The 20,039-nt window shown below is 31.8% G+C and overlaps 1 protein-coding gene across 4 annotated transcripts; it reads left to right on the top strand.

Annotated features, from left to right (window-relative positions):
• Positions 1–3,452: 3,452 nt before the first annotated feature.
• On the top strand, positions 3,453–20,004 carry ced-1 (Cell death abnormality protein 1). 4 transcript variants are annotated; one of them, NM_170927.5, is made up of 11 exons: positions 3,453–3,607; positions 4,389–4,490; positions 5,465–5,661; positions 6,811–7,076; positions 8,454–8,765; positions 10,531–11,893; positions 12,942–13,103; positions 14,233–14,521; positions 15,739–15,947; positions 17,082–17,279; positions 19,517–19,992. In NM_170927.5, exons 1-11 carry the CDS (start codon positions 3,459–3,461, stop codon positions 19,603–19,605), a joined length of 3,336 nt encoding a protein of 1,111 aa, NP_740922.1. In that variant the 5' UTR covers positions 3,453–3,458; the 3' UTR covers positions 19,606–19,992. The 4 variants fall into 4 exon arrangements, with proteins under 4 accessions (NP_740922.1, NP_001021772.1, NP_001370132.1 ...); NM_001026601.7 differs by having other exon boundaries at positions 17,082–17,156; positions 19,517–19,935; NM_001383734.2 differs by lacking the exon at positions 17,082–17,279 and having other exon boundaries at positions 19,517–20,004.
• The last annotated feature ends 35 nt before the right edge of the window (positions 20,005–20,039 follow it).

Here is a 20,039-nt window from a genome sequence, read left to right as displayed (position 1 = left end):
ATTGTAGATTTCAGCTAATTTCAGTCATTTTTTGCATTTCAAAAATGCCTCTATATGAAATTCGGGCCATTTCGAGTATTTTAGATAATTTGAGACTATTCAAGTGCTCCGTGTGCTCCCAGACTCGCGCAAACGTCATTTTCTGACCCGATTCTGTGGTCTTCTTCACCCGTTCGGTTTTTCTATCGAATAAATAAACAAAAAGACTTCCTTACTGCTGTGACCACCCATCTCTGACCAACTTCTCGTGAGTAGTAGAGAGGAAAAGGGAGAAAACAAACTGCTCTCTGTCCTCTTTTACTTCAAGTACGTTGCTTTGGTCTCTGTTTGACTAGTAGGAACCCAACTGTTTTGAGAAAACATCTTCTTCGGTTTGGCCGCGGGTTTTGACTTCCCATTACGGTTTGATCTACAAAAAATGCGGGAATTTTTCGCCCAAGAAAATGTGACGTCAGCACCAAGCTAAACTCTGCCGCATTTTTTGTAGATCTACGTAGATCAAGCCGAAATGAGACACTCTGACGATACCACGTGTAAATCCCTAGAAAAATCATTCGGTGGCCTAGTTTTCGTCTTTTCACGGCCGTGTGAAACCTTTTCCATGTGTCGATTTACGCGGCTGGTAGTGTCGTGTACTCCCGGAGGAGAAGATTTCGCTTTTTAACAATGGAAATGAACTAACTAACTTGTCCAAAACTCATGCATTTTTAAAAATCCATTTCTCCTCGAGGAGTACACGATCTGCGTAAATCGACACACGACCGATTGGTTTTTAAGCAATTTTTGTCGAAAATCAGTTTTGCAAAACTAGAAAATCGATTTCTAGACTATTTTTCGATATAAATTTTTGTACTAACAATTCCTTAATTTGGCTGGAAGCTTTTGGAAATTTCCCCCTAAACGAACATAATTTTTACGGATTCTTCCCTGTACACAAATCTAATCTTCTTCTACATTGTCCTGTCACATTGTGTAACTATCAAGAGTCACCGACGACTGGAGATAAGATATGTATAGTACTAATGATGATTGGAATGCGATTCACCCGCACCTATACTGGTAGCCGAAAAATCTGGTAGTTTTATTATGCCAAATTCTTTTAACACAGTTTGAAAAGCTTCTTCAAAACAACCCGAAAGAGCCGATTTTCAAGGTGGCCGAGCTTTCTATCTTGGCGGCCACGGCCAGCAAGTCATGAACCCGTATTGCTCAATGAGCAATGATGCTCTTCCGTTTTCCCATTCAATTTCAACAAAAACCCCCATCATGTTGTTCTCTATGTCTTATCTTATCATCTTATCACTCAACAATTCGATTGTTGAAGTGTCTGCGTCTCCGCTCCTTGAGAACTACGAATTAATGTATTTCTCGAGCCCCATGTGATTGTTCGAACAGAATTTCACTTTTTTCGTCAAAAACAGCATAGATTTTTGTCCATTTTTCTTCTTGTCTGTGAAAGGATTACTCCTAGATATCTAGAGATTGACGCAATATCGGGAGGGACCATAAAGGTGCGGCCCAGTGTGGCGGGGACACCTCTTTGATATTCGATAGTCCACCCTTTTGACCGATTGGGAGGATTAACAGGTGGATAGAGACACTTGGATAGTCTATAAATTGACACTTGAGACTTTATGTCGATTTTTTACCCCAATAGGTGTAAAGGTTTCCGGCGTCTTATTTCCTAGTTTACTATTTTCTGATAATTCAAAATATCGAATTTATCAGTAAGAGTTCATGTAATAGTTATTTTGGAAATAACTATTGAGTGACATATAACATATAACTGTTATATTGAAAAACGGCAATTTGCCGACTTGCCGGTTTGCCGAAAATTCTGAAAATCATATATCATATAGCAACTTATATAACAAATATAACATAAACGTTGCTCAATAGATATTCTTTTGATTTGATACTTTCTTCCAGAATAACTACATGAAAACTTGCTGATGAATTCATTATTTTGAATTATGTGAATTTCCGGCCAAATATTGCTCATTTTAAATTATTACTAGATTCTGATGGACTTGAGACCCATTGCTAATCCCTGATAAATGGGCATATTGCTAACTGTAAAATCTTATACTCATCAGATAATGCTTATTCACATCAGTTCTTGCTTTAATACTAGTACTAATTAATTATTACCATACTTATTTCATTACTTTTATATAAACGCAATTAATATAATTAATTATTAATATTAATACTGATATCGGTAGCATATAAGATATAACATACAAGAAAAATATAACAAATACGTTGCTCAATAGATGAATAGATATTCTTCTGATCTAACGCATTCCATCCGAAAAAAAAAATCCGCACTATGCGATTTTCCGGCCAAATATTGCTCATCATAAATTATACACAGTATTGGCAAAAATAACCTTTAAACCCATTGCTAATCCCTGATGAATAGGCATATTGCTCACTGTAAAATCCTGAACTCATATGATAATGCTTATTCACAACAGTTCTTATTTTTAACCAGCCGTGGACCGCACCTTCGGCGCGGCCCCCGACTTCTGGGGCTGAAAATTAATTTTTTATGAAACTACCGTAACCCTACAGTATTCCTACCGTACCACTATTGTACCACTACAGTACCCCGACTATATCCCTACACTAACCCTAACTCACTATCCCTCCAGAAGCCAAAACTTCACAGACTACAAAGACTACATAGACTACAAACTATGGACACACATAATAAGCGCTTTATATGTATATAGTAAATGATATTAATACTAATTAATGTTTAATTAATTAATACTATAATTATATAATTAATAATATTAATAATAATAACTTATATAATTGATTATATACTTAAATCATCATATCATTACTTATATATTAAAATAATTAATGATTAATAGCTATACTTATATAATTAATACTATGCTTACTATAATCATCATTTACTATATATAAAGCGCTTATTCCGTTTGTCCATAGTTTGTAGTCTATGTAGTCTTTGTAGTCTGTGAAGTTTTGGCTTCTGGAGAGATAGTGAGTTGGGCTTAGTGTAGGGATATAGTCGGGGTACTGTAGTGGTACAACAGGGTTACGGTAGGAGTACTGTATGATTACGGTATTTCAGAAAAATTAGTTTTCAGTCCCAGAAGTCGGGGGCCGCGCCGGAGGTGCGGTCCACGGCTGGTAACTTATATAATTGATTATATACTTATATCATCATATCATTACTTATATATTAAAATAATTAATGATTAATAGCTATACTTATATAATTAATACTATACTTACTATAATTATATTATCAATTAGTAATAATACTGATACTAAGATTAATTAACAAAATCATAGCTTTGCATATTTTGAGTGAATTTTTCTATTCTCTGTTCTCTGTGTTCTTCAACACCATTCGTATTCCATTTTCCATTTTTCCACACAAAAATCCTCTAAAATTCCCTGTTTTTTTGCAGCCGCAAATGCGTCTCATTCTCCTTGTGCTACTTGCCACGTGGCAAGTCGTGGTGGACACCCGAGCACCCACATTTCCCGACAAATTAACACAGCAGCTGCAGCAGCAGGGGACAACAGAACCACAAGGAGATCACGTGTGTACGGTGAAGACGATGTGAGTCGAGCTGAAACTGGGAAGACAATTGAAATTCAAGAAAAAAAAGATTTTGGAGAGCTCCAAAATTAAAAAAAAAAAACTGAAAAACTAGAACTTAATCCAATAATTTTGATTTTTTTCTGAAATTTTCACGACAAAAAATCCGGAAAATGAGAAAATCTAACATTTTTTACAAAAACCTGGAAAAAAGCATTAAATTACAAAATTATATTTTTTCATTTAAATTTAATAGGAAAATTTTCAAAAAATAATTTAGTGAAAAAAAAAATTTTTCGATAAAATTATTATCGGATAATTTTCAATATTTTTTCCTTTTGCATAGTTTTTGTGTCAAAAAACGAAAATTTCCCGAAAATTCTAGTTTTTTGACATATTCTTTATCCTAATCTCTTTTCACAATATTTGTGCTCATTGAGCCCTGCTCAAAATGGTCCCCGGCAACGCTTAAGCCAACAAGTGCCTGTTTCCTGTACATATACATATACAGAAACATTGAGCAAATAACCAAAAAATATAGAGACCGATTTGAACGAAAAAATATAGATTTGGCAAAAAAATTAGCAAATTTTAAAAAATTTTTTTGAATTAAAAACCCGAAAAATCTATAAATATTTAATCATTATATTAAAAAATGTATTTTAAATATAGAGTATTTGAATTTAAATATATAAACAGTATTTTAAAAAAATCCAGATTTTTAGGAAAAATTGAGCAATTTTAAGTGATTTTTTCATTCAAAAACCCCCGAAAAATCGATAAAAATCCAAAAAATTTGCAGTGTGGACGACTACGAGCTGAAAAAAGTGATTCATACAGTGGTGTATAACGATACGGAGCAATGTTTGAATCCATTGACTGGATTTCAGTGTACTGTTGAGAAGTGAGTTTTTTTTTGGTGAAAAAAGCGGGAAAAATCGATGAAAAACGCTGTATTTTTCAAATTTGTGAAGAAAAATTGCTAGAAAGCTTGAAAATTGTGAAAATTAACAATTTAAAATGGAATTTCTCTGAAAATTGAATTTTTATAATAAAAATGGCACGAAATGAATACAATTTTGAATTAAAAAAAAACGACAATTTTAATTCAATTTTGAAGCGATTTTGGAATAAAAAAAACTAAAAAAAAAAAAACGGTTTTCTTGTAAAAATTGAATTAAAAATGTCCAAAAATCACAGAAAAACTGCAAATTTTGTCACTTTTTTTGAAATTCTGGAGAAAAAAAAATTGAAAATTCGATAGATTTTTTAAAAATTAAAAAAAAAAACTATTTTTTTAAAATTAAAAAAAAAACCATTTTTTAAAAATTACAACATAAAATTTCCGAAGAATCTGTAATTTTTCGGGGGTTTTTTTTTCCAAAAGTTTGTGTGAAAATCCAATGTTTTATAGTCTTTAAATTTTTGTTTCAAATTTTTTAAATAAAAAAAATTAGAAAAATTGAAATTTCAAAGATATTAAAAAAATTCCAATTTTTTAGAAATAAAAATAAAATTTTAATAAATTCTCTGAAAAATTGAGTTTTTTATTCGAATTTTTTGAAATAATTCACAAAAAAGTGGGAAAATATTCTGAAAATTGTTTGAAAAATCTGCCATTTTGCCTTTTTTTTTTAACAAAAAAAAAAATCACTTTTAATTAAAATTTCTAAAAATTATCAAGTTTTGTAAAAATTAAAAAATATTTGATTAAAAAAATTAAAAAATTTTTTTTTTCAATTTTTTCAAAAAAAAAATTTTTTTTATACATTTCGACCGATTTTTCCAGATTAAAAAGCTGAAAATATAAACAAATTCCCAATTTTTCTTTTAAAAAAGCTCAAAAACTCGAAAAACCCTCAAATTTCCCATTTCCAGACGCGGACAAAAAGCCTCCTACCAACGGCAACTTGTAAAAAAGGAGAAATACGTAAAACAGTGTTGTGATGGATATTATCAGACAAAAGATCATTTTTGCCTGCCAGATTGTAATCCTCCGTGTAAAAAAGGAAAATGTATTGAGCCGGGAAAATGTGAATGTGATCCCGGTTATGGTGGCAAATATTGTGCTAGTTGTAAGTTTTTTTTTTTGAAAAATTTGGAAAATTTGACTCTGGAGACTCTTTTTTTGAGCAAAAATTTGTCAAAAAATTGGAAAAATTGAATAAATTTGAAATTTTTCATGAAAATCTCAGAAAAACTACGCTTTTTGCGATAAAATAGTGAGAAATTATTTATTTTCGCTTTTTTATTCGAAAAAAATTAATTTTCCGCTAGAAATCACTGAATTTTTGTACTTTTTTTGTAAAAAAATCGGTGTTGGAAAAGTATTAAAAATCCTTTTTTTTTTCTCAAAAAAAAAAAAAATTAAAAATCTGGCAAAATCTACCATTTTGCCGGTATTTTTCAAAAAGGTTAAACTTTTTGAGAAAAAATTAAAAAAAAAACAAAAAAATTAATTAAAAATCGTATACTTTTCTCAAAAACTTAAAAAAAAACATATTTTAATATTCACAAAATTGGCAAAAAACCGAGTTTTTTCCGAGATTTCGAAAAAAAATTACAAAATTAAAAAACATCTAAAAAAGTTGAGAATTTTTGGAAAAAATTGAAAAAAAAAATCCAAAAAGAAAACGTTAAAAATACTTTTAAAAAAATGCAAAAAAAAAAAAACCTGAAATTTTCGAAATTTTTGATGACAGTTTTTTTTTCTTTAAAAAATTCAACAAATCTCCAAATTTTAGTGAAAAAATCAAGAAAATGGGAAAAAACCAGAATTTCTGAAAAATCACAATATTTCAAAATATATCAATTTTTCTCCGAAAATTCCCAATTTTTTTTGAAAAATTGACAAAAAATTTTTGAAAAAACCTGAAATTTGAATTTTCGGTTAAAAAACGGTGAATTTATGAAAAATTCGCATTTTTCCTTAAAAAATTCAAAAAATTTCCAAGTTTTAGTTAAAAAATCAAGAAAAAATGGAAACAAAAACCAAAATTTCTTTTTAAAAACTCGAAAAAAAACAAAAAAAAATTATTTTTTTTTTTAATTTTAAAAAATCACAATTTTTCTCCGAAAATTCCCAAATTTTTAGTGAAAAAAATTGAGAAATTTTTTTTTGGGAGTTTAATTTTCCACTGATTTTTTTCTCGAAAAAATCAGTAAAAAAAATTAGATTTTCCCCAAAAAATCGAATTTTTACCTAATTTCCATTAAATTTTCAGCGTGTTCCGTCGGAACGTGGGGTCTTGGATGCTCCAAATCATGTGACTGTGAAAATGGAGCCAACTGTGACCCGGAACTCGGTACATGTATCTGTACAAGTGGATTTCAAGGAGAACGATGCGAAAAACCATGTCCCGACAATAAATGGGGCCCAAATTGCGTGAAATCGTGTCCATGTCAAAATGGTGGAAAATGCAATAAAGAGGGAAAATGTGTGTGTTCGGATGGATGGGGTGGAGAATTTTGTCTCAATAAGTGTGAAGAGGTAGAAATTTCTGGAAAATTTGGAAAAATCGGCGAGAAAATTGAGTGATTTTGAGCTGGAAATGCTCCAAAAACCAGTGAAATTTGAGGAAAAAATACCACAAAAATCGAAAAAAAATTGAAGAAAAAAAAAAAATTTTTTTGTTAAAAAATCGATAAAAATCCAGAAAAAATTCCATTTTTCCGCAAAAAAATTGAAAAAATTGGGAAAACTTGAGTAATTTCGTCCAGGAAATGATGAAAAATCGGTGAAGTTTGACGAAAAATCCCACAAAAATCAAAAAAAAATCAAACTTTTAAAAAGAAAAGTCTCGATTTCTGAAGAGAGAATTATGCGCAAAAATCTGATTTTTAATTTTCGACTTTTTTTGAAAATATTTTTCCAAAACATTGAAAACTTACGAAAAATTGAGTAATTTTCAGCTGAAAATGGTGAAAACCTGACGAAATTTTACTAAAAAATCTCACAAAAATCGTCAAAAATCGAAAAAAAAATGGAAAAAAGGTTTAAGAAAATTCTCGGAAATTTATGAAAACTAAAGAATTTCAATAAATTGATATGTTGAAAAATCGATAAAAATCCAAAAAAAAAACCCACATTTTTCGTCAAAAAAATCGAACTATAAATTTATATTTAAAAAAAAAATCCAATCGAAAAATTACAAAAACTTGAATCATGTTGAGCTAAAAATGCTGAAAACCCAGTAAATTAAAAAAAAATGCTACAAAAATCGTCAAAAATCGAAAAAAAAAATTAAAAAAACTGAATTTCTGAAGAGAGAATTATTTGAAAAATCTAATTTTTTCAAAAAAACCCAAAAAAATTCATTTTTACGCCAAAAAACGGTTCTAAATTATAATTTTCCATTAAAAAAAATTTAAAAAATTTAAAAAATTACGAAAAAATGAGTAATTTTGACCAGAAAATGCTGAAAAATCGGTTATTATTTTTAATTTTTTTCGCTGTAATACGGTCCAAATTATCCAAAAATTTTCCATTTTTCCTTCAAAAAAAAAAGCGAAATTTTTCGAAAATTCAGTTTTTCTCCCAAAATTGGTTTAAAAATATGAAAAACTTAGCCAAAAACACAAAATTTCGGCTGAAAAACTGATTTTTTCAATTGAAAAAAAAATTGAAATTATCGAAATTTTTAATGAAAATTGGCTCAAAATTATGTTTTCCTAAAAGTTTTTGACAGAATTTTTTTTATAAAAATCAATTTATTTCAGCATTTTGACTTAATTTTCCGAATTTTTCCATTGAAATTGTATGAAAAACCTGGAAAAAATAGCTGAAATTCCAATTTTTGAGCCAAAATTCCTCCTTTTTACAAGAAAAAATTCAAATTTTCTCCAAAAAAAACCCCAATTTTTGCAGGGAAAATTCGGTGCAGAGTGTAAATTCGAATGCAACTGCCAAAACGGAGCAACTTGCGACAATACAAACGGAAAATGTATCTGTAAATCAGGATATCACGGAGCTCTGTGTGAAAACGAGTGCTCCGTGGGATTTTTCGGCTCAGGATGTACACAGAAATGTGATTGTTTGAATAATCAAAATTGTGATAGTTCAAGTGGAGAGTGTAAATGTATTGGATGGACTGGAAAACATTGTGATATTGGATGTTCGAGAGGACGATTTGGGCTTCAGTGTAAACAGAATTGCACGTGTCCTGGCCTGGAATTTTCGGTAAAAAATTTGAAGAAATTGACGAAAAAATGAGCAAAAATCGATGAAAATTCCATAAAAATAGAGGAAATTCCATTAAAATCGACAAAAAAATCGCAGATTTTGCGATATTTCAGCTCTGTGTGTCGATTTACGTAGCTCCCGTGTGTAGTCCACCAGGAAAATTTCTGAGTTTTAAGCAGAAAATCTATGCATTTTTGCTGAAAAACTTCAGCTTTTCACTAGTAAAAGCCCTGATTTTTATATAAATTTGGCGATTTCCAAGTTAAATACGAAAAAAAAAAAATCTGTAAAAATGGTCCAAAATCGAGCAATTTAGCCAACAACTGAACAATCTTCTCCTCGAGGAGTACACGAGAGCTGCGTAAATCGACACATGGCCATTTTCAACAATTTGGGAGCTAGAAAACTCTGAAAAAGTGAAAATTGGCAAAAACTGTAGGAAATTGCTTGAAAATCGAAGAAAATTGATACAAAAGCTAAAAATTCAGTGAAGAAAATGGAAAAACTGAGATTTTATACGAATTTTGGTCTAAAATTCGAACATTTCCAAGAAAAATTTGGCAAAAATTTAAAAAAAATGCAAAAATTCGAATAAAAATAATTTGGAGCAATTTTCAATATTTTTTTGCATTTTTTTTTCGAAATAAAAATTCAATTTCGAAGTTTTACCAAACTTTTCCACTGAATTTTTGCTAAAACACTCCTACAGTACCGCTACAGTAATCCTACAGTACCCCTACAGTACCCCCAACTCACCATATGTTCAAAAACCTCATTTTTCCTAAACTACAGTGACCCTACAGTACCCCTACAGTGACAGTACCCCTACAGTAATCTTACCGTACTTCTACAGCAATTCTACCGTACACCTACAGTAATCCTACAGTACCCCTACCGTACTCCTACAGTAATCTTACCGTACTCCTACAGTAATCCTACCGTACTCCTACAGTACCCAAGAGCATCCCTACAGTACCCCCAACTCACTATTACTTCAAAATGCCAAATTTTTGTTTTCTTCCCCTACAGTAATCCTAAAGTACCCTTACAGTATTCCTACAGTACCCTTACATTATTCCTACAGTACCAATACCTCTTCTAAAGTCAAAAACTAATTTTTTCCAAAACTACATGAATCCTACCGTACTCCTACAGTACCCTAGAGGATCCCTACAGTACCCCCAACTCACTATTACTTCAAAATGCCAAATTTTTGTTTTCTTCCCCTACAGTAATCCTACAGTACCCTTACAGTATTCCTACAGTAATCTTACCGTACTCCTACAGTAATCCTACCGTACTCCTACAGTACCCTAGAGCATCCCTACAGTACCCCCAACTCACTATTACTTTAAAATGCCAAATTTTTGTTTTCTTCCCCTACAGTAATCCTACAGTACCCCTACAGTAATCTTACCGTACTTCTACAGCAATTCTACCGTACACCTACAGTAATCCTACAGTACCCCTACCGTACTCCTACAGTAATCCTACCGTACTCCTACAGTACCCTAGAGCATCCCTACAGTACCCCCAACTCACTATTACTTTAAAATGCCAAATTTTTGTTTTCTTCCCCTACAGTAATCCTACAGTACCCCTACAGTAATCCTACAGCGCCCCTATAGTAACCCTACAGTACCCTTACAGTATTCCTACAGTACCAATACCTCTTCTAAAGTCAAAATTAATTATTTTTTCAAAAACTACAGTAATCCTACACTACGGCTCCAAACACTTGAAAATTTTTCATTTTTTGCAGGACTCAAACGCCTCTTGCGACGCAAAAACCGGCCAATGTCAATGCGAATCCGGCTACAAAGGACCGAAATGTGACGAACGAAAATGCGATGCGGAGCAATACGGCGCAGATTGCTCCAAAACGTGTACCTGTGTCCGAGAGAATACTCTGATGTGTGCTCCGAACACTGGCTTCTGCCGCTGCAAACCGGGCTTCTACGGTGACAATTGTGAGCTCGCGTGCTCCAAAGACTCGTACGGACCGAACTGTGAGAAGCAGGCGATGTGCGACTGGAATCATGCTTCCGAATGCAACCCGGAGACCGGGAGCTGCGTATGCAAGCCTGGAAGGACTGGGAAAAACTGCTCCGAGCCGTGTCCCCTCGACTTTTACGGCCCCAACTGTGCCCACCAGTGTCAGTGCAACCAGCGAGGTGTCGGCTGCGACGGTGCCGACGGGAAGTGTCAGTGCGATCGGGGATGGACTGGACATCGGTGTGAGCATCACTGCCCGGCCGACACGTTCGGTGCGAACTGTGAGAAGCGGTGCAAGTGCCCGAAGGGAATCGGTTGCGATCCGATTACCGGAGAATGCACATGCCCCGCTGGGCTTCAGGGAGCAAACTGTGATATCGGGTGCCCTGAAGGATCTTATGGACCCGGATGCAAGTTGCATTGCAAGTGTGTCAATGGAAAGTGTGATAAGGAAACCGGCGAGTGCACGTGCCAGCCGGGATTCTTCGGCTCAGACTGCTCAACGACATGCTCCAAAGGGAAGTACGGAGAGTCGTGTGAGCTCTCCTGCCCGTGCTCAGATGCTTCGTGCTCCAAACAAACAGGCAAATGTCTCTGCCCACTTGGCACAAAAGGTGTCAGCTGTGATCAAAAGTGTGACCCCAACACCTTTGGCTTCCTGTGCCAGGAGACAGTTACTCCGTCACCGTGTGCTTCCACAGATCCCAAGAATGGAGTCTGCTTGTCGTGTCCACCGGGCTCTTCGGGGATCCATTGTGAGCATAACTGTCCCGCTGGGAGCTATGGCGATGGCTGTCAGCAAGTGTGCTCCTGTGCCGACGGTCATGGATGTGATCCGACGACCGGCGAATGCATCTGTGAGCCCGGTTATCATGGGAAGACGTGCTCCGAGAAGTGTCCCGATGGGAAGTATGGATATGGATGTGCTCTGGACTGCCCGAAATGTGCATCCGGATCTACTTGTGATCATATCAACGGACTATGTATCTGCCCGGCGGGGCTCGAAGGAGCTCTCTGCACACGGCCGTGCTCTGCAGGATTCTGGGGGAATGGGTGTAGGCAGGTGTGCAGGTGTACGTCAGAGTACAAGCAATGCAATGCACAGACTGGAGAATGCAGTTGTCCGGCGGGTAAGGGAAACGTCCCAGTCCCAGTTTTTCGATTATTTCGAAAAAAAAAGGAAATTTTAATTTTTCGAAAAAATGTCGACTTTTAAAAAGTTAGCATAAAATTTTGGTCATTGTTCTTCTTTTTAGAAGCAATTTTTCAAGTTTCGTCTCATCAATTTGAACAAAATGGTTAATTTTCTGAACTTTTTTTTTTCAATTTTTTTCATTTTCCCTCGAAAACATCGAAAAAAGACGCCCTTGGCGCCCCGGTGAGCCAGTTTTTACAATTTTTGAATAAAAATTAAATACCCGGTCTCGACACGACCGACCCATTAAAAATGCTCGTTCAATTTTAACGCAATCACCACACATTCATGACACTACGGTAACTAAGAAGTTGCGATCGTTTTGAGACCAGGTTCTGAATGATCGTGCCGAGACCCACTTATGGGTGTTATTCATGTGATGACGAAAAATGCAAAAATGTATTTTAATACATAGAGATCAAGGCTGGGACCAAAAAAAAAATTGGACCAAAAAACAAAAAATTGAAATTTTCGAAAAACCAAAAAAAACCAAAAAATTTTTGATGCCTAATTGTAAGTTGATTTTAATGGGGTTATTCAAGTAATCTTGCAAAATGTATTAAAAATACATTTATGACGCCACAACTGTGTTAAAATACATGTTTTAATGTATTTTAATAGAGAATAGTCTCGATTTTTGTTGGATTTTTTTATTTTTTTGGTCCCAAAAAACCGATTTATCGTCGAAATACCAAAAAAAACCAAAAAATTCCCAGCCCTGATAGAGATGTTTCCGCGAAATGTCGAAAAATGTCGAAAAATGTAGAAAAATGCCGAACAATTCGAAAAAATCATGCGATTTTTTACATTCTTCTGCATTTTTGCATTTTTTGTCATCACATGAATAGCCCCATTAGAAAAATGGTGTATGAAATGATGATACTCTATTTTTGCGTCGAAAATCACAAAATATCACAGCTGGTGGCTAAAAACACTGGAAATACAGTAACCCAGAAATTCCCACTACTATAACTTTTTTCCAGGATTCCAAGGAGATCGATGTGATAAGCCATGTGAAGACGGCTATTACGGACCGGATTGCATTAAAAAATGCAAGTGTCAGGGTACAGCAACGTCTTCGTGTAATCGAGTATCTGGAGCATGTCACTGTCATCCTGGATTCACTGGAGAATTCTGTCATGCGCGTGAGTGCAGAGAAATTTGAAAATAAATCGGAAATTTGAGAAAAAACTAGGCAATTTTTCAACAATTTGGCCGAAAACTGACAAAAAATGAGCTGAAAAATGGATTTTTTTGCAAAAAATGTGAAGTGAAAGTTGTGTTTAAAAAAAGGCAATTTCCACATTTTTCGTTGAAAAATTGGAAAATTTCAGTTTTTTCCTTATGTTATCAAAAAAAAAAATTTTTTTTGATAATTTTCTCGAATTTCAGTGCGCCAGGAGTCGAAATTCGGCTTAAAATATTAAAAAAAAAGTATAAAAAACCTGAAAAAATTCATTTCAAAAATATGACAATTTTCGAATTCTTCGTTGAAAAATATATGAAAAAAGATCAGTTTTTCGTATTTTTTTAAGAAAAAATTTCCTATTTTTTTGCAAATTTCCACCTCAATTCTCGAATTTCATTTTAAAAAATGTAAAACATCTGGCAATTTTTGAATTTTTTGTTGAAAAAATATTTGAAAAATTGGAAAATTTCGGAAAATTTTTTTAATTCTTTTGGAAATTTTTCCCCTAATTTTCTCGATTTTCAGTGTGCCCAGAGTCCACTTTTTTTTAGCCTAAAATGTTCAAAAGATTCAAGTTTTTTCCATCAATTTGTAAAAAATCTGAAAAAAAATTTCAAAAAAATCTGGCAATTTTAGAATTTTTTGTTGCAAAAATGTATGAAAAAAATTGGAAAATTTCAGAAAAAAATTGTATCTTTTTTTGCAAATTTTTCCCCTAAACCTTCGGCCTGAAATGCTCAAAAAAATCAATTTTTTTTCACGAAAAAAAATTGTAAAAAACCTGAAAAAAACTTCAAAAAAACAGGCAATTTTCGAATTTTTCGTTCAAAAAATATATTATTTTAAGAAAATATTTTCTATTCTTTTTTTGCAAATTTTTCCCTTAATTTTCTCGAATTTCAGTATGTCCGTAGTCAACATTTAGCTTAAAATTTTCAAAAACAAAATTTCACTTAAAAAATTGTAAAAACCTGAAAAAATCATTTCAAAAAATATGGCAATTTTCGAATTTTTTGTTGAAAAAATAAATAAAACAAAAATTTCCTTTTTTTTGCCAATTTTTCACCTAAATTCTCGATTTTCAGTGTGCCCAGAGTCCACTTTCGGTCTAAAATGCTCAAAAGAATGTCCAAAAGACGGTTGTGGTGATGGATATGAATGTGATGCTGCAATTGGCTGCTGCCATGTAGATCAAATGTCCTGCGGAAAAGCGAAACAAGAATTTGAGGCTCTAAATGGAGCTGGACGTTCGACTGGGCTCACGTGGTTCTTTGTGCTCCTGATTGTTGCTTTATGTGGTGGATTAGGATTAATTGCATTATTCTATAGGAATAAATATCAAAAGGAAAAAGATCCGGATATGCCTACTGTTTCGTGAGTTTTTAGTAGAATTTGATTGAAAAAATGCAATTTTTTCTCAAAAAATTATCCAAAAAATGGTTTTTTCTATTAATTTTTTAGGTTTTAGAATATTTAAAATTTTAAAACCCTTCAAAATTTCGATCTAAAAAATTCTCCCAAATTATTGTTTTTTTTTGTTGAATAAATCTGAAAGTTGTGCTGAAAAATTTGGATTTTTACTGGAAATCAAAAATCTGACAATTTTCGAATTTTTCGTTTAAAAAAATATGAAAAAATTGGAAAATTTCAGCTTTTCCCATGTTTTTTTTGAAGAAAACATTTTTCTATTTTTTCTTAAATTCGAAAAAAAAATTTTTTTCCGATTTTTCAAAAATTTCCTCAAATTTTCAGTCATTTTTCAGAGAAAAATTCGGAAAAACGGTAAATTTACTTTTAGATTTTTTCACGAAAAGCCCATAGAATATCTCTCAATTTCCAGTCAAAAAGCTGAAAATTGGAGAAAATCACACGAAAATCTATGAAAAATTAAATTTAAAAAAAAAAAAAACGATTTTTCTATAATTAAAACAATTTCCATAAATTTCGAGCCAAAAATCGGAAAATGGGAGAAAAATTGATTTTTAAAGATTTTTTAACCGCATTTTCCCATGAAAACCGTCAAAATCATGCTATCTCTCCGAAAAAAAAATTAAAATTTTTTTTTAAATTCAAATTTTCAGATTCCATCAGATTCCACACTTTTTCGCGCCAAAAACCTTCAAAATCTGAGAAAATTACATGAAAATCTATGAAAAAAGCGAAATTTTGGAATAATTCAAACAGTTTACATAAATTTGGACCCAAAAATCGGAAAATGGGAGAAAAATTGATTTTTAAAGATTTTTTAACCGCATTTTTCCTTGAAAACCGTCAAAATCATGCTATTTCTGCGAAAAAAAGTTCAAAAAATTATACGAAAATCAGAAAAAAAGAAGAAAAAAAAGACAATTTCCGAATTTTTTGAACACAAAAATTAAAAAAACTGGAAAATTTCAGCCTTTTTCTTAAATTCGAAAAATTTGATTTTTTCCGATTTTTTGAATTTCCTGTTTTTAAAAATCGGAAAATTCGATTTTTCTTAAATTTTCAAACTATAAATTCCGACAAAATTGTCAAAATCATGCAATTTCTCTGGAAAAAATTCCAAAAATTATTCAAAAATTAGAAAAAAAATTCAAAAATTTTTCCAGATTCCACAAAGCGCCGAACAACGATGAAGGCCGAGAATTCCAGAATCCCCTATACTCTCGTCAATCAGTTTTTCCAGATTCTGACGCTTTTTCATCAGAAAATAATGGAAATCATCAAGGAGGACCACCCAATGGTCTTTTAACTCTTGAAGAAGAAGAATTGGAGAATAAAAAGATTCATGGAAGAAGTGCTGCTGGACGGGGAAATAGTTAGTATTGATAGAGAATTTTTGAGTTGAAAAATGGAAAAATTGGAGAAAATCAATCCAGTAAAGTACTGGAAAATCTGAAAAAAAAAGGAAAATCTCAAAAAAAAAAGCAAAAATTTTGTGAAATTTTGGAATTGTTTCGCTGAAAATCAACAAAAATCAGCTGAAAAAATATTGTTCCGGAAATTCGAATTTTTTCGTTGAATTTGGATATTTTAAATTTTTTATCGAAAAATTTGATTTCCTAGTTTTTTCGAAAAGTTCGAATTTTTTTTGATTTTTAAAAAAAGTTAAATGATTTTTTTTGTAGAAATTCGAATTTTCTATTGAAATATTTTAATTGACACTTTTTCCAAAAAAAAATAATAATTTTCTGATTTTTTTCTCTGAAATTTCACCTTGGCTAAACCAAAAAAACCGAAAGACTGAAAAAGTTTATTTTTTACTGAAAAACTGAAAATTGGAATCTTTCCGAATTTTCAGAAATTTTAAAACAAATTTTAATCTGAAATTCGTAAAAAAAAATCCAATTTTTCAAAAAAATTTAAATTGCCAGAATTTTCCAAAAAAAGTGTTTTTGTCCAACAAAAAAAAATCGGAAACTTCCGAAAATATTTTTTTTTTTCAAAAATTCCAAACTCCCGAATTTTCCGTAATCTTTATTTTTTTTAAATACAATCTAACGTTTTCAATTTTTTCCAACAAAAAAAATCCGATTTTTCTAAAATCTTTAAAAAAAATTTCTGATTTTTTTCCTAAAAAATACCGATTTTTCCAGAAAAAGCAAGAAAAAGCAAATTTTTTAATCTAAAAATTTCAATCAAAAAATAATTTCAAAAAATATTTAAATTGCCCGAAATTTCTGTTAAAAAAAAAAATAAATCGCAATCTTCCAAATTTTGGAATTTTTAAAATAAAAAATTTAAAATTTTACAAAAAAAGTTCATACATAAATAATCAAAAAATTTCAATAATTCTCCCGAATTTCCTGAAATTTTTCAATTTTTTTTAAAATACAAAATCTAATGTTTTCTAATTTTTTCGAAAAAGACCGATTTTTTCAAAAAAAGCCGAAATCGAAAAATTTTTATTTTCTGAAAAAAAAAATCTTCTAAAAAATTTAAATTTTCCCAGACGACTACGCCTCCCTGGACGAAGTAGCTGGAGAAGGATCATCATCATCAGCTTCAGCTTCAGCTTCTCGTAGAGGTTTAAATTCATCTGAACAATCACGTCGACCTCTATTAGAAGAGCATGACGAAGAAGAATTCGATGAACCACACGAGAACTCGATATCTCCAGCACATGCAGTAACGACATCGAATCACAATGGTTCATAGCATTTTTGAAATTTTTTGGAAAAAGTTGGACAAAAATTGTGTTCTCCCCCCGTCCCATTTTATTGCATGTAATTACCCCCCAATTCCGCCCACCAAATTTGCACGTTTCTTGTGCCATTTTTAGCTGAAATTTCTGAACTCCTGGTCTTAAAATTTTAAGAAAATTTTAGGGACATTTGGGTCTCGAAGCGAACGGTTTTACTGTAAAAAACTGAAAAATTCTATAATTTAAAAAAAATCAGCAAAAAGTTACGAGAAAAAGCCTGAAAAACTGTAGGGTTTTTTTAAATGTAAAAGTTTTTCTGGGAAAAAGATAATTTTTTGAAAAAAAAACAGTATTTTCGCGAGAAAAAGAAATTGAATTTTTTAAAGCGAAAAATCTGAAAAAATAATTTTAAAAATCCGAAAAATCTGAAGGAATCAATTTTTTTACAAAATTCTAAGAAAAAAATCAATTTTTTCCCGAGAAATTTGAAAAAAATGTTTTTTTTTAGACAATTCAGAAAACATTTTTTTTGAATTTTTAACCGAAAAATATTAAAAAAAAACTTTTTTTTCACAGAAATTATCCCGAAAAAATTGAAAAAATATTTTTTTTTTAAATTTTTTTCCCGAAAAATCTAGAAAAATTCAATTTTTTTACTGAAAAATTCAAAAATTAATTTAAAAAAATGATCCTTAGAAATGTAATTTTTCCCGAAAAATCTTTTTTTTTTCTAGAATTATCAACAAAAACACATTTTTCGGAAAAAATTCGATAAATCGTTTTTTACATTATTTTTCAAATTTTTTTGACAAAAATTCAGAAAAAATCGTGTTCCGGACCCAAAATTTTCCAGAAATTTCTTTTTTTTTTTCTAACAAAAAATCTTCTCCCCCGTCCCATTTCTTGGCGGGAAATTTGAATTTTCCTAAAAAAAAATTTCCAAATTTCTCGCCGAATCCCGGTGTCTCTGGTGTTTGTTCTGTGATTTTGTTTTTGATCTACTCGATTTGGCGGGAAATTTGAAATTTTTTAAAATTTCGATTTCCCGCTCATTTTCTCACTATATTTCTATCTACCAATTGTTGTACACTGTTGTTGTTGTTGTGTATGTGTGTGCCGAGAGACATCGGTTCACGTGTGGTAAGTCTCCTGGCCTCGGTCCTCGAAAGCCTTTTTCTTGCCTATTTTTACCTTTGAAAAAATAGAAATTATACGAGAAATCCAAAAAATTTCATACATTTTGGCCCAAAAACCAAAAAAAACTGAAAAAAAAACTAAATATCACTCTAATTTTGCCCCGAAAAACTCAAAAATTAATTTTGGACTTTTTTTTCGGAATTTTTCCACAAAAAGCTTCAAATTTCCCCATTTTTACTTGCAAATCAGGAAAAAAAAATCAATTTCCCCAAATTCCGACCGTTCCATTTCTTACCAGTTTCGTGATTCACCTACCGTAACCTCTCTACAGTAACCCCCTGTCGTGCTGATCTGTACCATTTGGTACTTAATATTGTGTGTGGTTACTGTAGACTTTCCTAAGCCTACCTACGCCTGTATTCAGAAAATAAGCGGCAATAGGTAGGCAGGCAGGCATGAGAAAGGCATGTGAAAACTTGAAATTTGAATTTCGCGCCGTAATTTTTTTTTGTTGAAAATTTCAAATTCGCGCCAAAATTTTTCTCCGAAAATTTGAATTTTCCGGCAAATTTTTTTTTGAAAATTTAATGTTCGCGCCAAAATGTTTCTTAAAAATTGAAATTTTTTGAATTTCGCGCCAAAATTAGCGAAAAAAGTGAATTTGAATTTCGCGCCGTAATTTTTTTTTGGAAAATTTAAATTTCGCGCCAAAATTTTTTCTCAGAAAATTTGATTTTTTTTGAATTTCGCACTATGTTTTTCGGAAAAAATGTTGCGGAAAATTTTCTAAAAATTATTAAATTTCAAATTTAGAGTCAAATTAAAAAAAAAAAATTCAAAATTCAAACTTCGCGCCAAATATTTTCTGAAATATTGGAATTTTTTGAATTTCGCACCAAATTTTTTTGTTGAAAATTTGAATTTCGCGCCGAATATTTTCTGAAAAAATTGAATTTCGCGCCAAAATTTTGAAGAAAATTGAATTTTTTTTAAAAATTTCACACAATTTTTCTCGAAATTATTGAATTTCGAATTTATGAGTCAAATTTAAAAAAATCAAAAATTCAAATTTCGCGCCAATTTTTTTACACCTGATTTTTTTCCAGAAAACCCATACGCCGACATCTCATCACCGGACCCCGTCACCCAGAACTCTGCGAACAAAAAACGTGCTCAGGACAATTTGTACACCTAAATTCGAATTTTCATATATATTTTTTTGAAATTTTCTAAAATTTTCATTCTCCATTCCTTCCCCCACCACCCCTCAATTTTACGGCGTAAACTTCAACTAACCCATCGAAGATTTTTGAGATTTTTTTATTTTTATTTTTCGGCATTTTTCTCACTCACCGGTGCTAATTTTCATTTCCTGTACCATTTTCGTCCTTTTTTCATGAGCTCCGGGAGCCCCGAGCCCGGAGCACATTTTGTGCTTTATTTACGGATAGTCTAACTATATATATATAGTTGTATTTGTATTTCATGTACTTTTTACTCACTTTTTTTTGAAGAATTTTGTAACATATATATACAGTGTGGGAAAGTTCTATAGGACCCCCCCTAATTTGAAGGTTTGAGGAACTTCCGAAAATTTTTTTGAAAAACTGCTAATGCCGTTCGTTTTTA

The sequence above is a fragment of the Caenorhabditis elegans genome, chromosome I, assembly GCF_000002985.6.
Source record: "Caenorhabditis elegans chromosome I".
Taxonomy (NCBI): domain Eukaryota; kingdom Metazoa; phylum Nematoda; class Chromadorea; order Rhabditida; family Rhabditidae; genus Caenorhabditis; species Caenorhabditis elegans.
Note: the sequence above shows the minus strand (reverse complement) of the source record. Positions and strands in the feature narration are given on the sequence as shown.